Below are 21,519 nucleotides of genomic sequence, written 5' to 3'. Positions count from 1 at the left end.
TTCTTCGGGCAAATTAGATGCGAAATTGTACTGATGAATTTTGCACGAGAACGCATCCTTTATAGTCGACTTCATACTCGTGGTTCGAATGAAATATACTAGGTCATTAAAAAAAAATTACAAGGATATAAGCCCCTCTTCCCAAGCACCATTCGTAAGCTTCGCACTTGAGTGTACACTCCGAGAAGCGCCGGCCAAGACTAATTTGCAGAGGTGCGAAGTGTATTAAAACAACCGGAAAAGACAAGCAATGGAGGTACCTCGACTCTATAGTCTATATACCCTTCCGTAATCTAACCATAAGTTATGACTACACCTCCCGCGTAAAGTCCCGTTGCCACCTGTCGTAAAATACAAGACAGTTAAGACCAAGATAAGTTTAACTCCGCCATAATCCGATTCCGCTACGGTATAGAAGCTATTCGAGTCTCGGGATAATCGTGGACCGTTAACATGATCGCGAAAGCTGTTTAACGTCAACTCGCCAATTACCTGCGGTGGTTCGATGATGGTCGAGTCATCTACGGTAAAAACGCTGAACTCCCAGGACAGGGAATCAATGGACACGTTCCAGAGCCTGGCAGATGTCTGGAGTACCGCGGTAAGGAAACCTGTGGGGAATGTAAAAGCAGCCAGCCAGAACAGCAACGGTGGATGAGTAGTTTGTGCCCATTCGCCAAAGTGCTCTATACGGTTGACCAAATCCCTCGTCCAAGGACCGAGCAACTTCAAGGACGGGTACGCTATCAACCAAACGGAGGGGACTCTTCCCTCGTGGACGCATGTAAAGATCTCCTCCAGATCCGGGGACATTAGGACCAGACCTTTAATGGCTTGCTGAAGTTCCTTCAAACTGTTACGAGTTTTCCGTAGGAGGATATTGTAACGTTGGATCTCCTGAAGCAGTACGACGTCCAACGGCGTCTTCTTTGCTCCTATCATCTTTACAGCTGTCTCGTAATCGATATCGCCGGGTATCTTCGACAGTATGTCCGCGGTTAGCTGCGTTACCTTCAAAACACGATATTTAGTTCGTTCGCGATCGCGACTCGTTGCAATTCGTCGAGATACCAGTTCCTCCTTGCTGACGACTTCGCTGCTGACCGCTTGAACTTGAAGACTCATCAGGGTCTCGAACATCTGCCTGTTTTCCATGATCAAACAAGTGATGTCCGCGTTCGGATGTTGACCGAATGCCTCGGGCTTGTCCACGTTCGGTAACATCGAGACGAAATCACGATAGGATTCTAATGATCCGTCTCTCGGTATGTAATAGGTTGGCAATGACGACAAACGATAGTTGGTCACTTCCAGGGCATCGTCGTTGAAATATTGTTGGACGTACGTCATCAACAACCGACGATCCCAATCATCCGTCACGTGACCACCGTAGCAAACACCAGCTATGAGGTACTTGAGGGATTCCCATGGGGTCACTGGGTATTCGTCGAGATACACCTGCAGGAGGTTCTCGGATACCTGCGGAGGGAGAAAGATTACCGTCACTATTCTTATCGAAAATAATTCTTATCGAAAATTACCACAAAGTCGGAATCATTGAAACTGTAGATGACGTTCCATCCCAATTGTTGAAACTTCTTGCGTTCCAGAAGGATGGCATGGAAGAATATCAGAGCAAAGAGAAGCTTCTTGTACTTGGACTTTGCTTGGCACAGTTCGAACTGGCCCTCGGTTATTAAACCGTAAAGCCGTTTCATGTTTGCTTTCAAACCTTTGGGAGGCTCGGTGGTCATCTTTATCCCGGCTTGAAGGATCGATATGGGAAACTGGGGAGTAGGACTCGAGCTAAGCCACAATCTGTAACCAGCAGAACGCTATCGTTATCGGTTTGACCTCGCGACATTTACATTCGAACGAGCATCGACACCTGAATTCAGGGTGCAAGGTTTTACTGGACCCGAGGGTTTCCACGATTTTGTCCAGCTTTGGCATCCAGCTGAGGGATAAGTGGCAGTTTGCTAGAAATACCCAGGCACCTTCTTTTGCTCCCAGTTCAATCATTCTGAAAACAACGTTTGCCGCTGTTAAAACATTTATTCTTTTTGATAGCCATCTCTTAAGTGCCCTATATCCACGATGCGTCACATATTTTATAATAACCTCGTCGCTATGGGCGATTGTCCCTGACCAAGGGACAGAGTCATGAAGTGATTGGTCATTTCTTGGTTGTCGACCAGTTGCATCAGAGTGCTCGTAGGGTCCACGCCGGGCGATAGAACGAATATGAGCGGAGTTTGGGCCACGGAATCGTCGAGCACCGCCTTCAGGTCAAGCACAGGGGGTTCCACGAACCTCTGACCAAGATTCAATACGATGTAGTTCGCGATGCAGAAGGAGATCCTGTCTGGTCGACAGCTTCGTATCACCAGCATTTTTTGGAACACGTTGCAGCTCGATTCCCAGTCCCCTATTAGCGGTACGTTCTCTGGTTCCGTGTTGATGTACCTATCGTCGTGAACAGGAGTAATCAATACTATCGGTAAGAATACTCGTCGCTAGATGGATCATCGATACTAATTTTCTCGCAAGTGTATACCCATCGATACGTGGATAGCGCTAGTGACAACTCTATTAGCGAACAAAAGATGAAACTCAACCTAGTTTCGTCTATACTCCTATAGCTCGATCATCGAAGAATATTTCTGAACTATGATCATAGCGCACACGGAATATTTTGTCGTAAGAATCCGTGGGGTGTACACGTCAGGAATGAGAATAATGGTTACGAAAAATGATACCAAGTGTTCCATTCGCGCGGGAATTGTTCGAAGGACGACACGATCCCGTGAAATCCCGGCAACTTGTCCAGCTCGGTGATATTGTCCCAAGTTTCATCCGGCAACCAAGTTGCCGGCTTGTCAGGCTGACTTTCCCGGTCCAGGACAATTCCACCACGAAGCAGGAACGCGTATTCAGCTGGAATCACTTTATTCTGGGCGTCTAATATCTTGATGCACATGTTGAAGGAGAACAACAGCTTGTGTTTCTCGAACAGACCACGACAGGTGTTTCTATTCCGACAGAATCCCCGTTAGAGACTGTGCATTCGTGTTGCTCAGGACCCTAAGGTCCAGGAAGGATTAGAAGAGGTCTGTCGACGAGTACTTGTACAACGCGTAAGTGTGATACTCGTTCAGACTGTCGATTCTCTCGGTGAGTTTCAAACTCTTCGGACTCTTGTCGATCGACAGCATAAACAAGGTAATGTATGCGTCCAGAGAGAACTGGTACATCGGATCGATAAGGCTCATGTCGTTCAGCACGAAGAAGAGGATCGCGGCGCGTTGGGCACACGGTCTGTACTCCTCTCGAGCCATATCTATCTCCTTCTCCGTCTGCTCGGAAACCACCAACGATTCCGCGATCGAGGTAGAGGTCGCTTTCGACGATTGCAAGGCGCTCAGTAAATCCAGGTCGTCTAACAGACTGTCTCCGGCCACGTTCAGTAGACTGCAACGCGTATACTCCGTTTTCATTTTCATACGCGAATCGGAAATTGTATTACGAAGAGGATAAAGGTCGAACAGCTTACTAGAGTATCTTGTCCTCCAGCTCTTTGAGAGTTCGTTTATTGGACGCTATCGTGTACACTAGATTATCCTTCTGTTCCTCGAGTTGCGGCTTCTCTTTCCTGACTACGATTCCCAGCAGCTGAGCTTCCAAGCCTGTGCGGAAAATACGATTATTCGATAAATTTCGGCAATTCGAATTCCACCTTATCCGATCTCGTGAGTCGAGGGTAATTTCGGAACAAAATTTGCACCGCGTGAGAATTCATAGTAGGTTACTTCTAGTCGAGAACCTGGCAGGTATAAGCGCGCCTTAGATCCCCTCTAAGCTTCTCCTAAGTTCTCCGCGCGTTTTCCTCCGGTTATTTAGTTACGTAGACTGTTACATATACTAGTTCCTGATAAGCAGCGTATTCTTTAAATCCGTGATTGACTCGTCAGATCGAGTTCGCGGATTATACAAGTCAGCTGATAAAATTAATAAGAAATTTTCAAACAAGCAACGTTGCGATATTGCTCGAGGTCTTCTTATTCGTCCCGTACCTTCCCTTTGCTGCACCCTTTTCTAGCAAGCGCACGATAAGACAATTAGTTACCCTGTTCCTTAATGGCGAAGTTGCATAACGTTGTTTTAGTAGATATCTCCGGGGCGTAATGGGGGTTCGGGAGTTTCGTCGTCATGAACAACCGGAACTTGTCGTTGTACGAGATCATCTTTTCGTTGAACTTGATCATCACCTGATTACCTGTGCACGATCCGAATTTGATTTCCCTTTAACTCGGTCGCGATAATCGTGACATACCGACTTTTAGGAAGGCCTTTTCGAGGATGGGATTTATAGTCGGATCGATCGTCTCTCCCACGTTTTCCAGTAGGACAGGTATACCGAATTGAATGGCGTGTTCTAACACTCTAGCAAAGTCCGCTTGACCAAAATCGATCTCCCTCAGGGACTGAATAAACGATATACGTTCACCGAATTCGTCTTTGTTTCGGCAATCGAGTATACGTACGTTTTTGGCCTCCATATTCTTGATCCACTTCACTGCCTGACATTGTGGATCGATCACCAGGGGCCATCGGGTCCCTTTGGTAACGATGATGCCGTTTTCGGTGCTGAAATCGTCGGATGGCAAACCAAGCATGTTCCAGTCCCTGATGACCGCCGGATCGGCCAGAAACTCTATCACGTTCAGGTCCGGAGAAGTCGGAATTTCTTTGTTCTCCACCTGAAAATTTGCATCCGCAGCACACAGATAAGGAACGACACGATCGGCTCGGTATAAACCGAATATACGTCCGGTATAAACCATCGAAGAATTATGATCTCGAAAGAACATGACACTAGTGAATTACGATTATTACCCGATTAAAGCGATAGCGCCGACTCACCTCCTTCATCCACATGGTTATCAGCTCTTCCCTGTAATTGGAAACGAACGGGCCCAAATAGGACACGAACGCTGTGGATATTAAGCAGTCACCTGGTAACCAATCGAAAAACGTGGTCAACGACGCGACCGTGTTTTCCCATCGAATTCGTTCGCCCGAAAGACCGTCCACCAACATTCCGGCTCTCTCTAGCTTCAATTTTAACAGTTCCGCCTGAAAATGCGAGCTGTTATCGGAACGAGTCGATCCATTAACGTTTACACTCATTTCATCCGTTCGAAGGCAGCTTTTTATTGTTCGGTGAGTTTGTTAAAAAACCAGAATCGTACGAAACTCAAGCTCAAAAACTACGAACACCACAAACAGGCAACGTAAATACGTGGCTTCCCTATCGATGTCCAAAAGAAATTCGAAAACTTTTATTGAATACAGTTTCGGAAAACAGGATATGGTTTCGATATGTCAGCAATATCAGGTAAACGAAACCTTCCTCTTTTTCGATAAAACGCGCGTTTGTTCGAACGAAACCGTGCGTCGTTCGGATCGTTTACTCTCGGAGGTCTTCGAAGACGAGTCGCGAGCATCGTAATACTTGCCAGTTTAATTAACTCGTCCTTTTCGCTCATCTTCGAGTCATACATCTGCTGTAGTTGCTCCAGCTTCTCCCGTAACTTTTGCAACTGCTGCATCGCTTCCTGAAGCGCAGCTTCTTTCTGCCTGAGAGACTCCAGCGCAGCCTCCAGCTTCTCTCTCTTGGGTGCAACGATCCTGCGATTCAAAGGAACCAGTTCGACTGCTTCTTTTTTCAGCCGGAAAAGAGGAACCGTTCGGGACATTTATCGTCGAACTCGAATTACCTGTACAGCTTGCCGTATTTCTCCATGGCTATGACCCACATGCACAACGATTTCGCGGCGAACGACACCACGCCGACCTTCTCCGGCTCGAACTCCGGGTTCGACGTGTATCTGGAAATGGCTCTGAGCGTCCGATCGGATATGTGGTCTTTGTCGAAGTAGCGTAGCTGAAAAATCGGGTGGCAACGTTACCGAAAAGTACCTGTGAGAATTACGGCGCGGAAAGACGGTTTCACCTCATATACTATATATATGTATATATTTCCCTTTACCGAGTTCAGGAAGTTCACGTCGGCGAGTTGTCGCTTCGACTCCGCCCAACTCGGTTCCGAGTTCTTCAGGATCATCACCGCCTCCATTACCATCTCGACTTTCGGCGGCGGACGCGTGAAAGACCTTATCTCCGAGATGTCCTTCTTGCTGAGCGCATCCAGGGCCTGTGTCACGGGTAACAATCGCACCGGTGAAATACGAAGCTCTTCGAGAGCTCGGGACGGATAAATTGGACTATACATATGGATGAAATCCGAAATCGAGGATAGCACAGGGGGTTATATGTATATAGCGGAGGATACGATCGGAACCGACTGCGGTGTTGATCAAAATGTATTCCTACCTATTTATACACTTTGCATATTTAAAATCAGTATTTCTATTTACTCTTCTCCGGTATTTTATCTTTTATAGATGAGAACTACTAGGAAGATATGTACCTTCATGGCCTCGTTTAAGGCAGGCTCGACAGTGGCGAGGTCAGCTCTGGCGAGTTCTTCGAGCTTTTTACATTCTTTTTGTTCCTCTCCTATCCGAAGTGATCTCGCGGCTACAGTTTTCTGTGCCTCGTCAGCGTCTCGTGTTTGGTTCACTGCAAAACGTACACAAAAATGAAAATAATCGTAAACTCGATCATATTTCCTGATGTTGCACTTCTTAAAATTCGAGCATCTTACGTAACGGAGATCAAATTTCGTGGTAACTTATGGATGGATTACAATTGTAACTAATAACGATACATCAGCGTCAGAATGTGACGGGTACCTATCGTTACGAGGAACTCCTCGCATTCTCTGGTAGATTTATGAACCTGTTCCTGTGTGATTTCCAGCTCCGCAGCCATTTCGTTCACTTTAACACGAGTGTCGTCGATCTTGGAGAGACCGTTGCGAAGTTTGTTCGCCTGGCTCGCCAAATCCAGCCTTTTCTCCTCCAACATTCTGAAAACGAGGATCGTCGACGTCGTTCCTACTACTTCGTTGACACTGACATGTCGTTCTCGATACTTATACCGGGTTTCGTTCAAAAACGTTTTTCCTCATAAAATTTCAGCCATATTTCCGAACAATCGGAACGTATTCGTAGAATGTTTACGTAACACGATAAGTCCAATTTGAGAACCAAGTATTTCCACTCACGTTTTGTAACCTGCGACCAATTCCAGGAAATTGGTGGGGGTGACATAATTGTATCGTTTCAACTCCGCGATCATTTTGCCAGAATACCGCGACACGGTTTCGTGTATCAAAGAAAAAGTCGCCGCGATTCCGTCGCGCATTCGTTCCTGAAGAGGCAGCAACGGCAGCGCGCTGGCGGATTGTCGAGGTTCCTGTAAACGAATTTTCTTCTCTCAGCAGAAATTCTGGCATCATTAACGGTGCCAAAGCGTCTTCCTGGACGATCGATACGCAGATTCGTTCGACAAGAATCGGAAATAAGAAAGAAACAAGAGAGGTCGATTCCTCTTGCCAGTTCAATCTTCCGAGTGCACGATACAAATTCCAAAATATTAAGCGTCTGCTCGAACCGGAAGCGCTCGGACGATTGCGTTTCCTGGACGGAAACGTGCCAGACGGGGAGGCGTATCATCCGCGCGAGGAGAACGTTTCCGTGAAGAGGAAAATAATCGGATTCCGCGAAATGGAGAGAGCCGGCGGTCTCTCTCTTTCTCCGTTCCTGAGGAACGACGGGTCGAGTCTCGATCCTTGGAAATCGGAATCGAATGGGATCGATCGCCTGGAAACGGGCTGGGGAAGGAAGACGAGCCGAAGACCAAACCACTTTATTTTCGCCGGTGATAGTGAGCGTCAGATTGAGATTCATGAGGAACTTGTTGCCAACTTCGAGGAGAGCTTCCCTCGGCCATTCCAGGAACCAATCGATGGTCGTACAGTTGATCAGGGCCGGGTACTGCCGTAATCTGTTCCTGAACGCGTCCCCGATCGGGCTCATGCACAGGACCAAATGCATATTGGCACGCGCCCGCTCGATCAACAGCGAATAGATCGCTTCCGTTGTTGGTACACGTCCAGCCTTCGTTGCCTCCTTCATCAGTTTTCTTTTAATCTGCACAAAAGACAGCGAGCTACCATTTGATCTTCCGCTATTGGAAAATATCGTGGTCGCGAACGGATTAGAATGGAACGCTGTGCTAAATACGACTCGGTCTTATTCTCGCGATTTATATTTGCGCTAGATACGAAGTTAAACTCTGTGGCGAATATTTGAGAATTTCGAAGCAATTGCTTTGGCAACAGTCTTGTAAGAATAGAACAAATATTTATCAGTTTTGCCTGTCGAACATTTTCCGACTTACGTCTTCCATCTCGTCAGACTTGTACAAATTGGTTACTTCTCCCGTGCTCAGCATGTTGTTAACGATTTCCAGCATCTGTTCCTCCACCACTTGCGTGTCGTTGAAAAGGAACGTGCAGGGTTTCCCGTCCACTCCGGTCCTCATGTACAGCGTTTTCAAGTCCTCGCGAAACTCCGCTAGTCTATACTGTTTCGTGATGGAAATTTGAAAGATGCCTAACTCGCACATGTAGCTGGAGATGCGAGATAACGATTGTCTTCCGCTTCCACCAACGCCTACCAGCAACATATTACCTCGGGGCTGTAAAGATTTATCAGTTTTTAGCGTCCATGAAGTAATGATAAATCGGCTATTAATCGGACAACGAACCTGAGATATCACGCGAACGATACGACAAATGTGCTCGATCGCATCGCGAAACAGAATTAGGTTCAGGCGAACCACGCCCGTCGATGCATTATAATCGTCCATTTGCTTTTCTATGTGAGTCCTCACGGCGGCCAGGTCGGTGAGGTCCTCGTATATGTCCCAGGCGTTCATAAAACTGCCTACGAATATTTTATTTCAATTAGGTCCATCTTGTATTTCATTAATCGGTAAAAGTCGAGGCTACACCGCTAGAAGCGATGGATAACGAGGAGAAATATTAGTGTAGGTGGTAGAGTGGTTGTTGAAATATTCTTCTAGTATCCCAGCTATTGATAGCAGTAGTATCGCTATAATCTAGATTATCATGGTCAATTTTACTAGTAAACTAGTATATCTAAAGTCGAGAATAAACCGGATACGATCGAAAATCGATAAAACAAGAAATGACAATGTAAGAGCTTCTTTTACCAAACACAGGGCTTCTTTTCTCAGGGCAGATGTTGTGGAAGGTTAGCTCGAAGTGCTTTCCAAGTTGATCATTGATTTGCTCGACGAACCACTCTCTATCTCTGAAGGTAAAGTTTGTATCAGTCTCTGAGAGCTTTTGTGCTCTAAACAAGTTTTAATCAACTCACTTTTCGCCGATCAGTCGATCGCAGAATACTCGGAACGCCTCGTGTACCCATAGACGAAGGAAGGTTTGTCTGGAATACTGGTAATCTTTGTGACTTCGAAGTAGTCCTTGAAATACCTGCATAAAAGTATCGATGACGGAGGACAATAAAATTTAAGCTTCAAGTTGATTTACCTTCGAGATGTCCCTCAGATTGAATAAATAATGCATCTTCGCTGGTGTAGGTAACATCGTGTGAATTACTTTATTGTACATGCCAATGGTAGACTGAGTTATTTCGTTTGCTAAATGTGCAGCACAATTTATTACTTTTATACATTTATGAGTCAATATAACAGTTGGAGATTTTACTAACAAATCCCTTTGACTTCAGCGTGAAATTCTCCGATATGTTGTTCCAACATTGTGCCATAGATTCTTATGATTTGCTTCTCGACAGGGAACGTCATATTGATAACATTGAACTTCGTGAGCAATCGATTGGTGATAACGTTGCGACCACCGCCGGGGGGACCCATCGCTGCCATCAGCTGCACCCTTTGCAAGTATTTCCTGATTTGCTTCTCACGATCGTACCTTCGTAATACACGTTAAATAGTTGAAATTTTCCTTTAGTTCATTGTAGAATTTCATTTGGACAGTGAAATATGTATACAGTATGCTTTCAGTTTGGGATTTCTCAACTTCGGTAACAAACTTACGTTTTAGACTCTAATGGATAGTTTAAAACATGTCGAAAAATTTACCGAAATAAAGTTTTGAACCTTGTTAATATCTCATGAGAGGGACTTCATTATAAAGGTCCCGTAATTGATAATTTCATGTACTCGAAAAATTAAAAGGTACTCCATGGGAAAAGAGGATTAAAACTAGTGGAAGGAGCACCAGAAGAGAACAAAATAAATTTATCTCGGATAAAAATCAGCAGATATTACCAGAATCCGTATCCTATCAATTGTCGAATCAGTTCTAAAGGCGGTTGTGACCCATAAATTTCTTTCATGGGCATATTGAAGTCATCCATGAACGCGATCAAGATTTTACCGCCTATGGGGATGTACACCCCTTTCATACGTTTCTCCATCCTGCTTTCGACCGTGTCCTAAAATATGCACACTCCTGAACCTTTTTATGCAAATACTAACACACGGTATTTTAAATGCATTAATTCTCGTTTGCGTTCTTAGATTAACCAAGTAATTCGAACTTACCTGCACGTTCTTCGAGGTAGTCTGAGCAGACATGTTCAGCGTAAGCACGCTATACTTCTCCATGTTTAAAGAATCGAGAACCGATTGCAACACCGACGTCTTCCCTGTGCCTACAGGACCCACCACCATGACGGGGAATTCGTTTCTCAGCAAGGAGTTCACGATGAATTCGTAACGAACCGTGTCCACCGTTGGCACGATTATTTTATAAAACGGGGTGCTGTAATTAGGTGGCAAGGATAGGAATTTAAACTATTGTGCCATGCATGGTCATTATTATAGCAGGTTTAAATATAAGAAGCGTCACTTAGAAAATTCTATAAAAGTACCCAGGTTGAATTTTCCAAACTTGCGGCAATTTCTCTTCCCATGAAACGAACGTGCGCAAACGGGAGTCTACGAAATATTCGTAGACGGTGTCACGAAGAGGGTAAGAACCCTCGATCTCCCTCATGTAGCCGTCCACCCTGAATCGACCCTCTTCGTTGACTGATCCACACAGCGACCACAACATGCTGCAGGAAAAATTCCTGGTTTCTTGCTGATCTATAATTCAGGATACAAAATAGGGTCGTTGGGATAAAATACCAGAAGAAGAACCACAGCTTGCAGATGCTGTTGAACACGTCTCTGTCTCCCACGAATTCAACGCCATTTTGACTGGTTGCTAGCACTTCGAGAAGCTTGCAGAGAGATTGAACAGCATTCAATTGAGGTACTGGGATCAATTCTTCGCATTTCAATCGTTTGAACTCGAGAGTGGGATCCACGTATTCCTCGAACAGTTTCCTCATCTGTTACATGTTATTTTTATCATTCGATATTTTTTTATCGATAAATACTGTTTAGATTCTACCTCTTCTACGTATTCTGCTTTGTTCTGGTATTTCTGCAGCCAACAATACACGTATGGTCTCCAGCCGAGGTCCTTGTAGTCGTTGTACACCATGCCTGCACGGGAAACCGTGGCTGGTGAAGCGACGGCGAGGTCCTGAACTTCGAATAATAAGGACACTTGATCCGGCATGGTGATTCGGTCGTTATTTATTAGCGTCAAAAGCTGCAATTTCGAGGAATTGTTCTTGTTGGTGGTGTAGGAAATGGGGGATTAAGAATACCGTCGAGTCTTGTATGTTAACATCGTTCTAAGGATGTACCAAGAATGGGGCCTCGATGGGTAAGGGGGTGTTAGGGGACCCAAAACCACACTTGAGGTGGTTTCACAGAATTTTATTCGACAAGAAAATAGCCATTCGTCGAATTTAAATAAGTAACTCGGCGTAAAAGGATCCGAATCGAATTATTGATATAATGGAATAAAACGTACGGCAAACTTAATCGAATAATTTAAAAAATTTATTTGAAAAATCTAAAGGAAATTTTACTTTGTTATCGTCCATTACGCTGTTCATATTTTCGATCCAGTCCGCGTCCACGGGTCCGTCAAAGAGAATCCATTTCTCGTCAGGGCTTTCCTCTATCAAAAAAAAGATTCTTTCAACGTAGCCCATTTCATTCGACCAACCGTTTCGCGAAAAAAAAGAGAAACGGATACAGAATGGAGGATACCGGAACAGGTTTTCCGCATGATCGACGATATGACTCCGTCATGCCATTCTCCGGTAGAAAGATTGTACTCCCCATAAAGTTCACCAAGGCTCAACGCTTTCGGATTAATGGGGTACACGTAAACGAAATTGAAGCCAGCTTTCTTGTCGCTCCTCATGCTGTTCATCGTGGCCTGCAACACCTTCCACGTGGCTGTTTTCGCCGTGTTCGATTCGCCGACGATCATCGACGAGTGCCTCGAATTCTTCGTCTCGTACAGTTCGATCACTTTCGTCACTATCATCGGAATTGGCTACAAATCACATGAAATTGTAAATTGCTACGTGAAAATTCATGTGGTCTCACGTAACGACGTTAACAATGCCCTTCGATATTTCGCGCCTTTGAAGTTTTAATTTAATTATCATTTCGATCATTTCGCGTTACACGAATTTTAGTCATACAGGGTCAAAATGAAATATACGGCATTTTTATTTTATCGCGTTTCAACGCATATGGATTCTATGGGAAAGTGTAGAGTTTCAGTTCGGGTGCTTATATTCGAAATTTTTCTGGGGTTTCTTTGGACCCGTAAGTTTTTTCCCTCAACTTTTTTAAGGGTTTTCTCCGCAAGTTTTACGCTTTGAATTTTCCAGAGGTTCTCTCACAAATTTAATCTCTGAATTATCCTCTCTGGATTTCTCTTTGGGTTTCTTTTTCAAGGTTCTTATATCTCCTTGTACTCTTTCTGGATATTTTATGAATTTTCTCTAAAGACTTTCTATGGCGACATCTTCCGAAACTGTATAATAATTTTGAAACATACATGGAAAAAATGTGAAGCTGTCGACAAAATGTTGCCGAGTTTTACGACGCACTCTTGTTAATCCGAATTAATCGAATTGCTCGTGTCTCGCGACGTTAACCCTATCTTCCCCGTAGATTCTTGTCGAAACGAAATTCTACCGGACGAACAAGATTTCACGGGACATTGAGATCATTAACAATCCCGCGACCACGATAATAAACTCGATTGAATTTCACGCGGCACGAATTCTCGCGCTCGGATTATCGGCATTCAATATGCATCCGCTGAAATTTACAAGGATGGTTTTCCGGCTCTGTGCTTTCCCGATCGATAGACCTGATTCTCTATTAAAACGGACGAGACTGTGAAAAAAAGGCGGGGGAGGATATCGTTCGTTCACGACCGCCTTCCTGTTCGAGATTACCTGCAGCTTTAACCTGATCGTCTCCTTGGTTATGTAGCTGATAATTTCATCGTAATCCACCGTCGGCACTTCCACGTCCGGAAAGAGGTCGCTGGTGATACCGAGGAACAACGGCAGGTCGTCCGAGGTGAGTTTTGCGATGTTCATATCTTTCATTGCGAGGATGATCACCTGCGTGTTAAGTTTTAAGTACTTGCACTTGCGATAACTTGCCAATTAGTAATTTACATTAATTTTGAAACATCTATGAACGGTGCCATTTATTGCTATCAAAATATAAAAAGATTCACCTCTTCATCAGGTAGATCAGGATAAAGTCTCTTCTTCTTTCCAGCGTATCTAGTCAACGTGACTATACCTCTCAACCCAAAATCATAGTGATACTGTTTGCTGAGCTGTTGCTGAGCTAACGTGTACAAAGTGAACACCTATCGAACGATTCGAACGTCAGTTTGATTGGCACGTGTCATAATCTAAGGTGCATTAATCGTAATAACCTTTCTTGCGAGAACACGGGTGTTCCCAAATCCCTCGCCGAACAAATTGATCTCGGCGATCATGCTACTGTCCGGCACCATCATCGAGATTGGCCTGAACATGGATTTCAGATTGTCCGGAAGTTCGGTACGGCCTGCGTAGCCGGGATTCATCGTGATGAAGATGCCGCAGGTGTGCACCAGAGAGATTTCGCAACCCTCGAACACGAATCTGGTGAGCTTTTGCGAGAGAGCGGTGAGGATCGACAGTATCTGTTGCGCCACCACCGATAGTACCTCGATGTTGATTCTATTGTCACAAGAATAATCCGATTTTTATTAGGAAGATCGTATAGTTTCGATTATAGATACTTTCATTTTTCACCTAGGTCATTTGATAGATTGTTAGGTTCGTAGATAGCAAAATATCAAGACGTTCAAATACCTAAACACTCTAACACTGACATTTTTTTACATATCTTTTTCTAACTGATGCAATTGATATTAATATTTGATATTACCGATTAAATTCGTCGAAACAGCCCCATGCGCCAGTCTGCGACAATCCAGAGAACAATTTCCCCATGCTTTTGTAATCGAGTCCCTCGGAACAGTTCTGGACGATCACGTTGAAGCCCAAGGCCTTCCCGAGATCCTTTACCGTCTCGGTTTTCCCTGTACCAGCTGGTCCCTTGGGACTGCCTCCCCGATAAAGGTGTAGGGCTGTGGTCAGCGTTATGTAGCATCTATCGTTCAAATCAAATTACTATTGAAGGATAACTTGACCCTACCACCTTTGTGTATTCTGCATGATAGACGATCGTTGAAACTTGATAATGTACTTATTGCTTGCTTCAGCAGGTATTTTATCGTGGATACGCGAAGCGTAGACAGGCGATCGCTCATGCATGCTTTTTGCAGCTGACGTTTTGTTCCCTTTGTTAAGTATGACTGAAGTTTTAAACTTCGAGTCATACGTTGCTTTTTATTATTTGAAACTTTCAAGTCGGTTGTTTTATATGCCTAATAGCTCTTTCCCAATTAACAGAAAGGATTAGACAGCGAAAGCAAACTAGTTCGGTACCTAAGCCCCGTAAAATCCGACCGATCGGTAAACGCAATTTTGCTTGTACCGAGGTGATTATAGCGCATACAGGAGCACGTAATACTCAGCAGTTAGAGCGCGATACAATCTTGTAACCGCTTTCGAGGCTAAACATACTTTGACCAGTAAAGTATTAAGGCGAGCGAACGATACCATCGCCGTTCCTTCACGATACTTATCGATTTAATCGCGATAAAAGGCCAGCAACCCGATCTAATTTATGGACAGACATGGAGGCCGTCCCGATACATTTGTTACCCTTCGAGAATTTGTCTTGGGGTGAAAAAGAAGAACGCGACGACTTCCTAGAAGCCCGATTCCTCGACGTAATATGTCGTAACCCACCCTTCCGGTATCGATTCATTCTACCGAAAACGGATTAAAATGCTCGATGTTCGACTCCATGAATTCCTTTCATAGAGGATTACGAGATTGGAAGTCGTTTCGCAGAAAAAATCGTTTAAAATCGCTCCTTAAGTTAGTACAACTATTTAATTATTTTGAATAGTATTCGGGAGCTGCTCGGATCTTAATTTATTTCGATATGGTCCTACAAATATATTTACCCAAGACTATTCTTCGAAGACGATATACGTTGTTAGCGAAAGGGTTAAGTAACTGTTAATCAACGTTAATAAACGTCTTCGTCGACAAACTCGTTGACATTTGATCCTGATTGCCATACCAGGTTGCAGTTCATTATGATTTCAGACGAAGGGGTTGAAATTACAAGCAATTTAGCATCGAATTGCAGTTAGGCGTCGCGTATGGTTTATTTCATTAATAGTAATGAAGTTAATATTTCGACGGTTGGCTGCGTGATTGGTTCTAATAGTAAGCGGTGAAGCTAATAATTGTCGTGACCTTTGACCTAATTAACTCGCATAATCGACCCTGTAACATGCTATCTAACTATTCGAGCAATTCCATCGAGGATTGCCTTTGCGAGTGACCTCCTTTCTATCGTAAAATCGCATCGAATTTAGATACTATAAACCCCCATATTCTACAACAAGTTAATTACGTAACAAGCGAATTATTTTATCGCAGAAAATGTCTTACCGATCCGTGAGAGGCGTAATCACTAAACGACCAGTATTTCCCAGGTACTCGTACCCGTACACGAAATACGTATTCGTTTGCCAGACAATACAGTCGTCGATGTCTTTGTCCCAGTAAAACCGCAGCTGCGACAGCCACTCGAAGGCTGACACGTCTTTACAGTCTGGAACGAGACGAATTATCTTATCCCTGTACCTATAGAACTCCGGCAAACTGTATTCTATGATCGATAGCGGAGTAAAACGTAATAAAGAAGATATTTCGGATCGTTCGGATTCAATCTGATCGCTTGTCGATCGCATTGGTAATCCCCGGTTGCGTCGCTACACAACGAATCATGGAAATTCAGCTTCCATCTATTAGTTTAATTCACGGAATCGCATTAATTGGCTGGACAAATCGGTGACGCACGAATTTGCCAAACAGCGCGATCGGCAAACATTGCACCTGTTCACTTAGCAATGTTTGCCGGTCATCCGGGGCAAATTGTTTCCACGGTTACAAGGATAATACACGCCGGCCCCGTATCTATCTGGTCATTTATCTATTTTCGACCGAATACGGGAGATGAATTTACGAGGGACATCGGGGGATGAGGTTAGCCAACCCAATAACCGTTACCCGTTGTTCTAACGTCGCAACTCCCCAAATGTCCGGTTAAATCCCATAAAATCCATAATTTAACGTTGGCGAACTGACGAGTAACATTTACATCCTTCACCATTTCAGTTCCTTAATTCAGTCGATAGAGAGGTAGCTCTGAACCAACTAATTGGATGACTTACTTGCTCGATACATCGTCTCGATGACGTCTCGCGCGTGTATCTCGATCACCACGATGGCCTTGAACTTCAATCGATCTAATCGAGTCAAGTCGCCTCTGATCGCCTCCGAGTACTTGTTCAACGCCTGATTCTGTCGCTTTCTCAGCTTCTTCAATGGCCTCCTCGTATCTACCAACCTTTAAATCTGTCGTTAAAGACTCCTTCCCGTAGGGAATGACCAAGTCAAAAGTTTGCGAAAAATTATGTACCCTCGTCACGTTATAACATTTTTAAAATAAATAAAATACGAGGTAAATCTACTTCATCGGGAAGAAAAAAATTTCGGATACTTGAAAGTGCACCCTTAATTATCCCTGAGCTCGGGGAGAAAGGAGAAGAAAAAAACGAGATTATCTTGAAGCTTCAAACATTACACCCTCCACTTATCCCACCCTAGACGTTTAGTTCGCTCGTTCCGCGGCCAAAGTGCAGCAATAGGAATTCTTTCCACTGCTCTCCAGCCATTACCTCTCGCTAGGATAATCAGCCTCTTTATCCGACACCTCTGTATCCCTTTTATTTCTTTTCCACTTACGCGAACGGTATGCAGGCGAGAGGGAGACATGTTTCGAGCGTAGGGTGCACACAGGCTACACCTCTTTAACCGTAACACGAACGTTAGAACCAGGGTCCCGGGACGGAGAGGATTTTCTACGAGCTGGGTAGGGACACAGAGGGATGGAGGGGGTTAAATTATTCGCAGTACGGCTAGTATATGCAAACGAGGGAAGGAAGGGTGCATACCGTGGGCGGTGCGGCTGGATCGCAGCACCAGACCCGGAATATGCAAAATTCCCCTTATTAGAGTTACAGTTTGCCTCACAAGAACCTACCAAACCGTATCTTTCTGCAAATTTATCTCTCCTATAAAATGCTGTAAAGTACGTACAGTATATACTATGAGTGGCGATATAACGCATCGTAACGTAGCATGCAAATACGTTTGGTGGCCATATAACGAGCCGCGGTGCGCTACGATGTTTAATGTTAGAAACTAGTGGCATTATAAGGCTTAGTAAGTCTACAGGTGTTAATTAGGAACGTAGTAATTGTTGATAACTCGGAGCAGAGTAATTCAGCGTATATGAAGGTGTGGAACGTGGTAGTTCGACACATAACTCGGTAGTGCGCGTCATAACTTGACACGAGAATGTTTAGTCGCGTTATAATAATGTGTCACCGTGGCAATAAAACACCTGGTAGCAACAACTTGTGAGCGGGACAGTATTTGCACCCCATCTAATGTAAAACGGCTCTCACTTTCTGCAGTGCAACCGTTTGCATCTTCACCCCTTCCCACCCTAGTCTCCAACAGCGCCCTTCACACCGGTTTACTAGATTTAGTTTTCTGTTACTCGGCTGCCACCCTCGTAGTTAGCGCGTTCTCTGTTTCATCCCTCCGTGTTTCCCTACCAGTGGCTCCGCGGCGGTAACTAACGTCGCTAAATTTTCGTACTACATAGCTCACTTGCAGTGCAGGAGGGTGCGGGTGCAGTCTGCCGTCCACTGTATCTGAGTGGACGTAATTCCTGGTTGGCTGGGCCACTCTTTCACCCACCTGTCGCGTTTCGCGGTCATTTTTCGAAGGGCGGTTCGACACAGTCGCAGCACCTCGCGCAGACTGTCTCTCATCGCGGTTTCTGCAATTGTGACAAGCGACCAATTTATTCGTTTTTTTTTTCATCGTCGTGTTACGTTGCCATTTACCCTTATCTAGCGACTCGTCGTCGCTCGCAACTACGACGAGCAAATTGTATCCTTTTTGGGAAAAATTGTTACCGGATGGACCCTTTAGAGCGGCGGATAAAAGCGTCGAAATGAAACGCCATGGTTAACCCCCACCTACTAGCCCATTTTTTTCTAGAGCCGGATACGAGGCTCGTACCTGGTCAAATCGGATTTTCGACGGGGATGAAGAGAACGTGTTTCAGTATGAAATATTTCGTTAGTCGCGGGGCTTTTTTTCCTTTTCGGTAGCAGCAAATGGTGTAATTTAGCTCTGTCCTTTAGCGCCAAAGTCGACTGTGAATTAGCCTCGTTTGGCTTTATGTTAACGAACGTATTTAGGGAGTTAACGCACCGGTTGCAGAACGTTAATTAATATCTACGGACAAAATTTTCAAGAGAGACTTGCCAATGTTGCACAGCCATTTTTCAACTTGTCCCTCGAGCTGCACCAGTTGACTGAAGTCCACGTACTCTCCCTCATTGGAGAACATCCCCACGGCTAGGTTTTTCCCAGCTGCAGTCTGTTTGATATCAAAAATTAATTTAAGCAATGTAGCGCAAAACCTGTTACTTCTTTTTATTAACCTTGCTCAAATTCAGAGATTTGATATTCTCGAACAGCTTCTTGATGTGAGGCTGTATCAGTTCCGGCCTTCTCGCGTTGGCCAGTATCTCCAAGAGATCGTCGTTAGAAATAAAATAGAATCTAGGGAACACGTGTCGCTTCGTCTCGAGATATTGTTCCAAAGATCGTTGCATCCATTCCAGTTTCTCGCTGATTTTATTCAGAACTTCGAGCAGGCCGGCTGCAAGCACGGACAGAAATTGAGGCAGGACGGAGAAAAAAAACGTGCAAGCGCTTCCTGTAGACTGGATTTACATTATTTTATAGAGCCACCCCGTAGCGGCGGTTCTTTTTTTCTGCTTCGAGCCGCCATCGTCGACGCCGACGCTGCACTGCATATTTCTCTTTCCTTTTTCTCCTTTACTTTATGCTGCAATCGCTCGGATATTACGACCAACCTGTCCCCGCCCGCTAAATTACAATGCATTACGTGTGCCGTATGTTTTGATGATTTCTGAGAGGTATGCTTTTGTTTTTACGAGAGTCTTATGGGACTTTTATTGGGTGAACGATGAAATCCTTTTTTTTATGAATGTGGAGTGTTGTCCGATTGGTAACGATAAGGGAGGATTTAACAGATGTGGACTCTGTACGCGTAGAGAATATAACGCGCGGTGATATAACGGGAGGACAACATATGCAGGATACCACATGTTGTATGGTACATTTGTGGATACAACGTGTGAGGAATATGATATGCGGAGAACACGCGTGGTAGTTCAATGGTAATTCAACGAGTGTTAAAAGGTTCACAACGTAATAATTTGACACGTGTTAATTGAACGCGTAGAAGCTCAAAGCGGGATAATTCAATGTGTGGTGCATAGTAATTCAACGCGTAGTAATTCAACGCGTGGTAATTCAGCACGTGGTAATTTGGCATATGATAACTCGATGTGATAACACGACACTTGAACCCATGCGTAGCAATATAACGCGTGGTGATGTAACGCCCGAAGAACGATTTTCCTTCGTATTGGTTTCCCAAAAAATGTACTAGAACTTTTCATCTACTCCGGGCTGAATAAACTATAAACGGAACATTTTGTCCTTCGATATATCCGTTAAAAAACGTCCTCCCCATATTTTTCTACGATGGTACCTACGTGGTTCGTGCGTAGCTTTCAGAGCCAATCTAGCTTTCGCCATTCGCGAAGTGATTTCGGTCCACAGTTTTGTCAATTTATCATATTGGTCGGTTTCTTTGGGCAATTGTTTCCTGATGTCTTCCGTGGTGAATATATTGTCCATGTACATGTATCCTCGTTGAATCAGCAGAGTCTGTTCTAGGATCTCGTTTATGGTTGACAACGTCCGTTCCCAATAATCGACTTCCGCTGCGAAGGGTTCAACGAATCTGCAAACGGTTCACAAAATACATTATGCCATTCTTTATTTTTTACATAAAGCTATAAAACCTTGTCGTCTTCATGGCAGAAAGTTGCGTCTGGTGTTCTTCGAGTACTTGTACTATCTCTTCTATGCTTCTTAGCGCGTATATTCCTTTGTCCTTGTAAGGTACCATTTCTAATGGCATGTTGGCCCAGACCTTGCTAATGTTTTGCAGTCCCTAAAAATGGCGATGTATCATTGTCATGGTACTCGTCGGTGTTGCATTCTTACAATGTCGATAGCAAGTTCCATTGTAGCCGAATACGAAATTTCGTTAATTTGCTCAGCGAAGTTCTGTAACTGCATTTCAGCGATGGCCTCCAGGGTGAACTCTTCCGACGTCTCGTCGAATTCGCGATCGACGGTATCTTTGACCCTTCTCCAATGCCGTGGCCTCATTGCTGGGTTCTTCAGATCGGTGATCAAAGGAAGGGTACGTCTAAACTGGTCCACACGCGTTCTAAAAGATCCTTGTTATTAACGCATGGTCTTTTAGAACGGTAAAATTTAATTACCTCGAGTGCTCAACAATCTCCCAGTTCTTTTCTTTAAGTTCCCTACAAAGCCGGTTCAGCTTTCTAAAGAGCACATTCGCAGTGTTCTCCATATCTTCCATCTCAATCTCCCAAAAGTTCTCTGTTCTGTATCTCTCCCATGCTTGGTTCCATTCGTTAGTGACCTCCCACACCAGCTCGATTGCGTTGACGTCCTGGAAAGAACCTTGATGAGTTCGTTAAGAGACCAAGGAGTACGATTACCTTTTCCAGATCTTTAAATTCGGCGTAGTCGGGGTGAGTAATGCCAAACAACGCCAATTGCATCTTCAGATTACTCTCCCTCTTTCTCAGGGACGTGATTTCTCGACGGAAGTGGGCTAACCAGGAGAATGCATCTGCACAAATTCAAGTTTACTTTAGAAATTTATGGTCTATTACAGGGATAT

The 21,519-nt window shown here is 44.4% G+C and overlaps 1 protein-coding gene across 1 annotated transcript in view; it reads right to left on the bottom strand.

The window, feature by feature from the left end:
* Positions 1-21,519, bottom strand: part of kl-2 (dynein heavy chain 2, axonemal kl-2) — a 31,977-nt gene that overhangs the window by 643 nt on the left and 9,815 nt on the right. Inside the window, exons 16-61 of the mRNA XM_012298093.2 lie at positions 21,335-21,468; positions 21,092-21,285; positions 20,808-21,036; positions 20,603-20,754; positions 20,291-20,541; positions 19,145-19,365; positions 18,966-19,080; positions 18,300-18,471; positions 16,793-16,968; positions 16,008-16,170; positions 14,362-14,586; positions 13,862-14,150; positions 13,655-13,792; positions 13,365-13,535; positions 12,154-12,445; positions 11,970-12,061; positions 11,441-11,644; positions 11,173-11,378; positions 10,914-11,099; positions 10,585-10,804; positions 10,309-10,475; positions 9,729-9,949; positions 9,548-9,657; positions 9,375-9,490; positions 9,208-9,308; positions 8,740-8,918; positions 8,371-8,670; positions 7,833-8,120; positions 7,193-7,383; positions 6,819-6,994; positions 6,494-6,645; positions 6,053-6,217; positions 5,781-5,947; positions 5,520-5,691; positions 4,924-5,136; positions 4,545-4,760; positions 4,334-4,484; positions 4,127-4,276; positions 3,554-3,686; positions 3,127-3,471; positions 2,760-3,032; positions 2,122-2,466; positions 1,889-2,023; positions 1,542-1,818; positions 1,072-1,479; positions 493-1,011 (exon numbers count right to left, since the gene is read on the bottom strand). Coding sequence (XP_012153483.1) covers positions 493-1,011; positions 1,072-1,479; positions 1,542-1,818; positions 1,889-2,023; positions 2,122-2,466; positions 2,760-3,032; positions 3,127-3,471; positions 3,554-3,686; positions 4,127-4,276; positions 4,334-4,484; positions 4,545-4,760; positions 4,924-5,136; positions 5,520-5,691; positions 5,781-5,947; positions 6,053-6,217; positions 6,494-6,645; positions 6,819-6,994; positions 7,193-7,383; positions 7,833-8,120; positions 8,371-8,670; positions 8,740-8,918; positions 9,208-9,308; positions 9,375-9,490; positions 9,548-9,657; positions 9,729-9,949; positions 10,309-10,475; positions 10,585-10,804; positions 10,914-11,099; positions 11,173-11,378; positions 11,441-11,644; positions 11,970-12,061; positions 12,154-12,445; positions 13,365-13,535; positions 13,655-13,792; positions 13,862-14,150; positions 14,362-14,586; positions 16,008-16,170; positions 16,793-16,968; positions 18,300-18,471; positions 18,966-19,080; positions 19,145-19,365; positions 20,291-20,541; positions 20,603-20,754; positions 20,808-21,036; positions 21,092-21,285; positions 21,335-21,468 — 9,500 coding nt within the window. The remainder of the gene's footprint in view (positions 1-492; positions 1,012-1,071; positions 1,480-1,541; positions 1,819-1,888; positions 2,024-2,121; positions 2,467-2,759; positions 3,033-3,126; positions 3,472-3,553; positions 3,687-4,126; positions 4,277-4,333; positions 4,485-4,544; positions 4,761-4,923; positions 5,137-5,519; positions 5,692-5,780; positions 5,948-6,052; positions 6,218-6,493; positions 6,646-6,818; positions 6,995-7,192; positions 7,384-7,832; positions 8,121-8,370; positions 8,671-8,739; positions 8,919-9,207; positions 9,309-9,374; positions 9,491-9,547; positions 9,658-9,728; positions 9,950-10,308; positions 10,476-10,584; positions 10,805-10,913; positions 11,100-11,172; positions 11,379-11,440; positions 11,645-11,969; positions 12,062-12,153; positions 12,446-13,364; positions 13,536-13,654; positions 13,793-13,861; positions 14,151-14,361; positions 14,587-16,007; positions 16,171-16,792; positions 16,969-18,299; positions 18,472-18,965; positions 19,081-19,144; positions 19,366-20,290; positions 20,542-20,602; positions 20,755-20,807; positions 21,037-21,091; positions 21,286-21,334; positions 21,469-21,519) is intronic.

The sequence above is a fragment of the Megachile rotundata genome, chromosome 13 (genome assembly GCF_050947335.1).
Source record: "Megachile rotundata isolate GNS110a chromosome 13, iyMegRotu1, whole genome shotgun sequence".
In the NCBI taxonomy this organism is placed as follows: Eukaryota; Metazoa; Arthropoda; class Insecta; order Hymenoptera; family Megachilidae; genus Megachile; species Megachile rotundata.
This window is presented reverse-complemented; position numbering and strand designations above follow the sequence as displayed.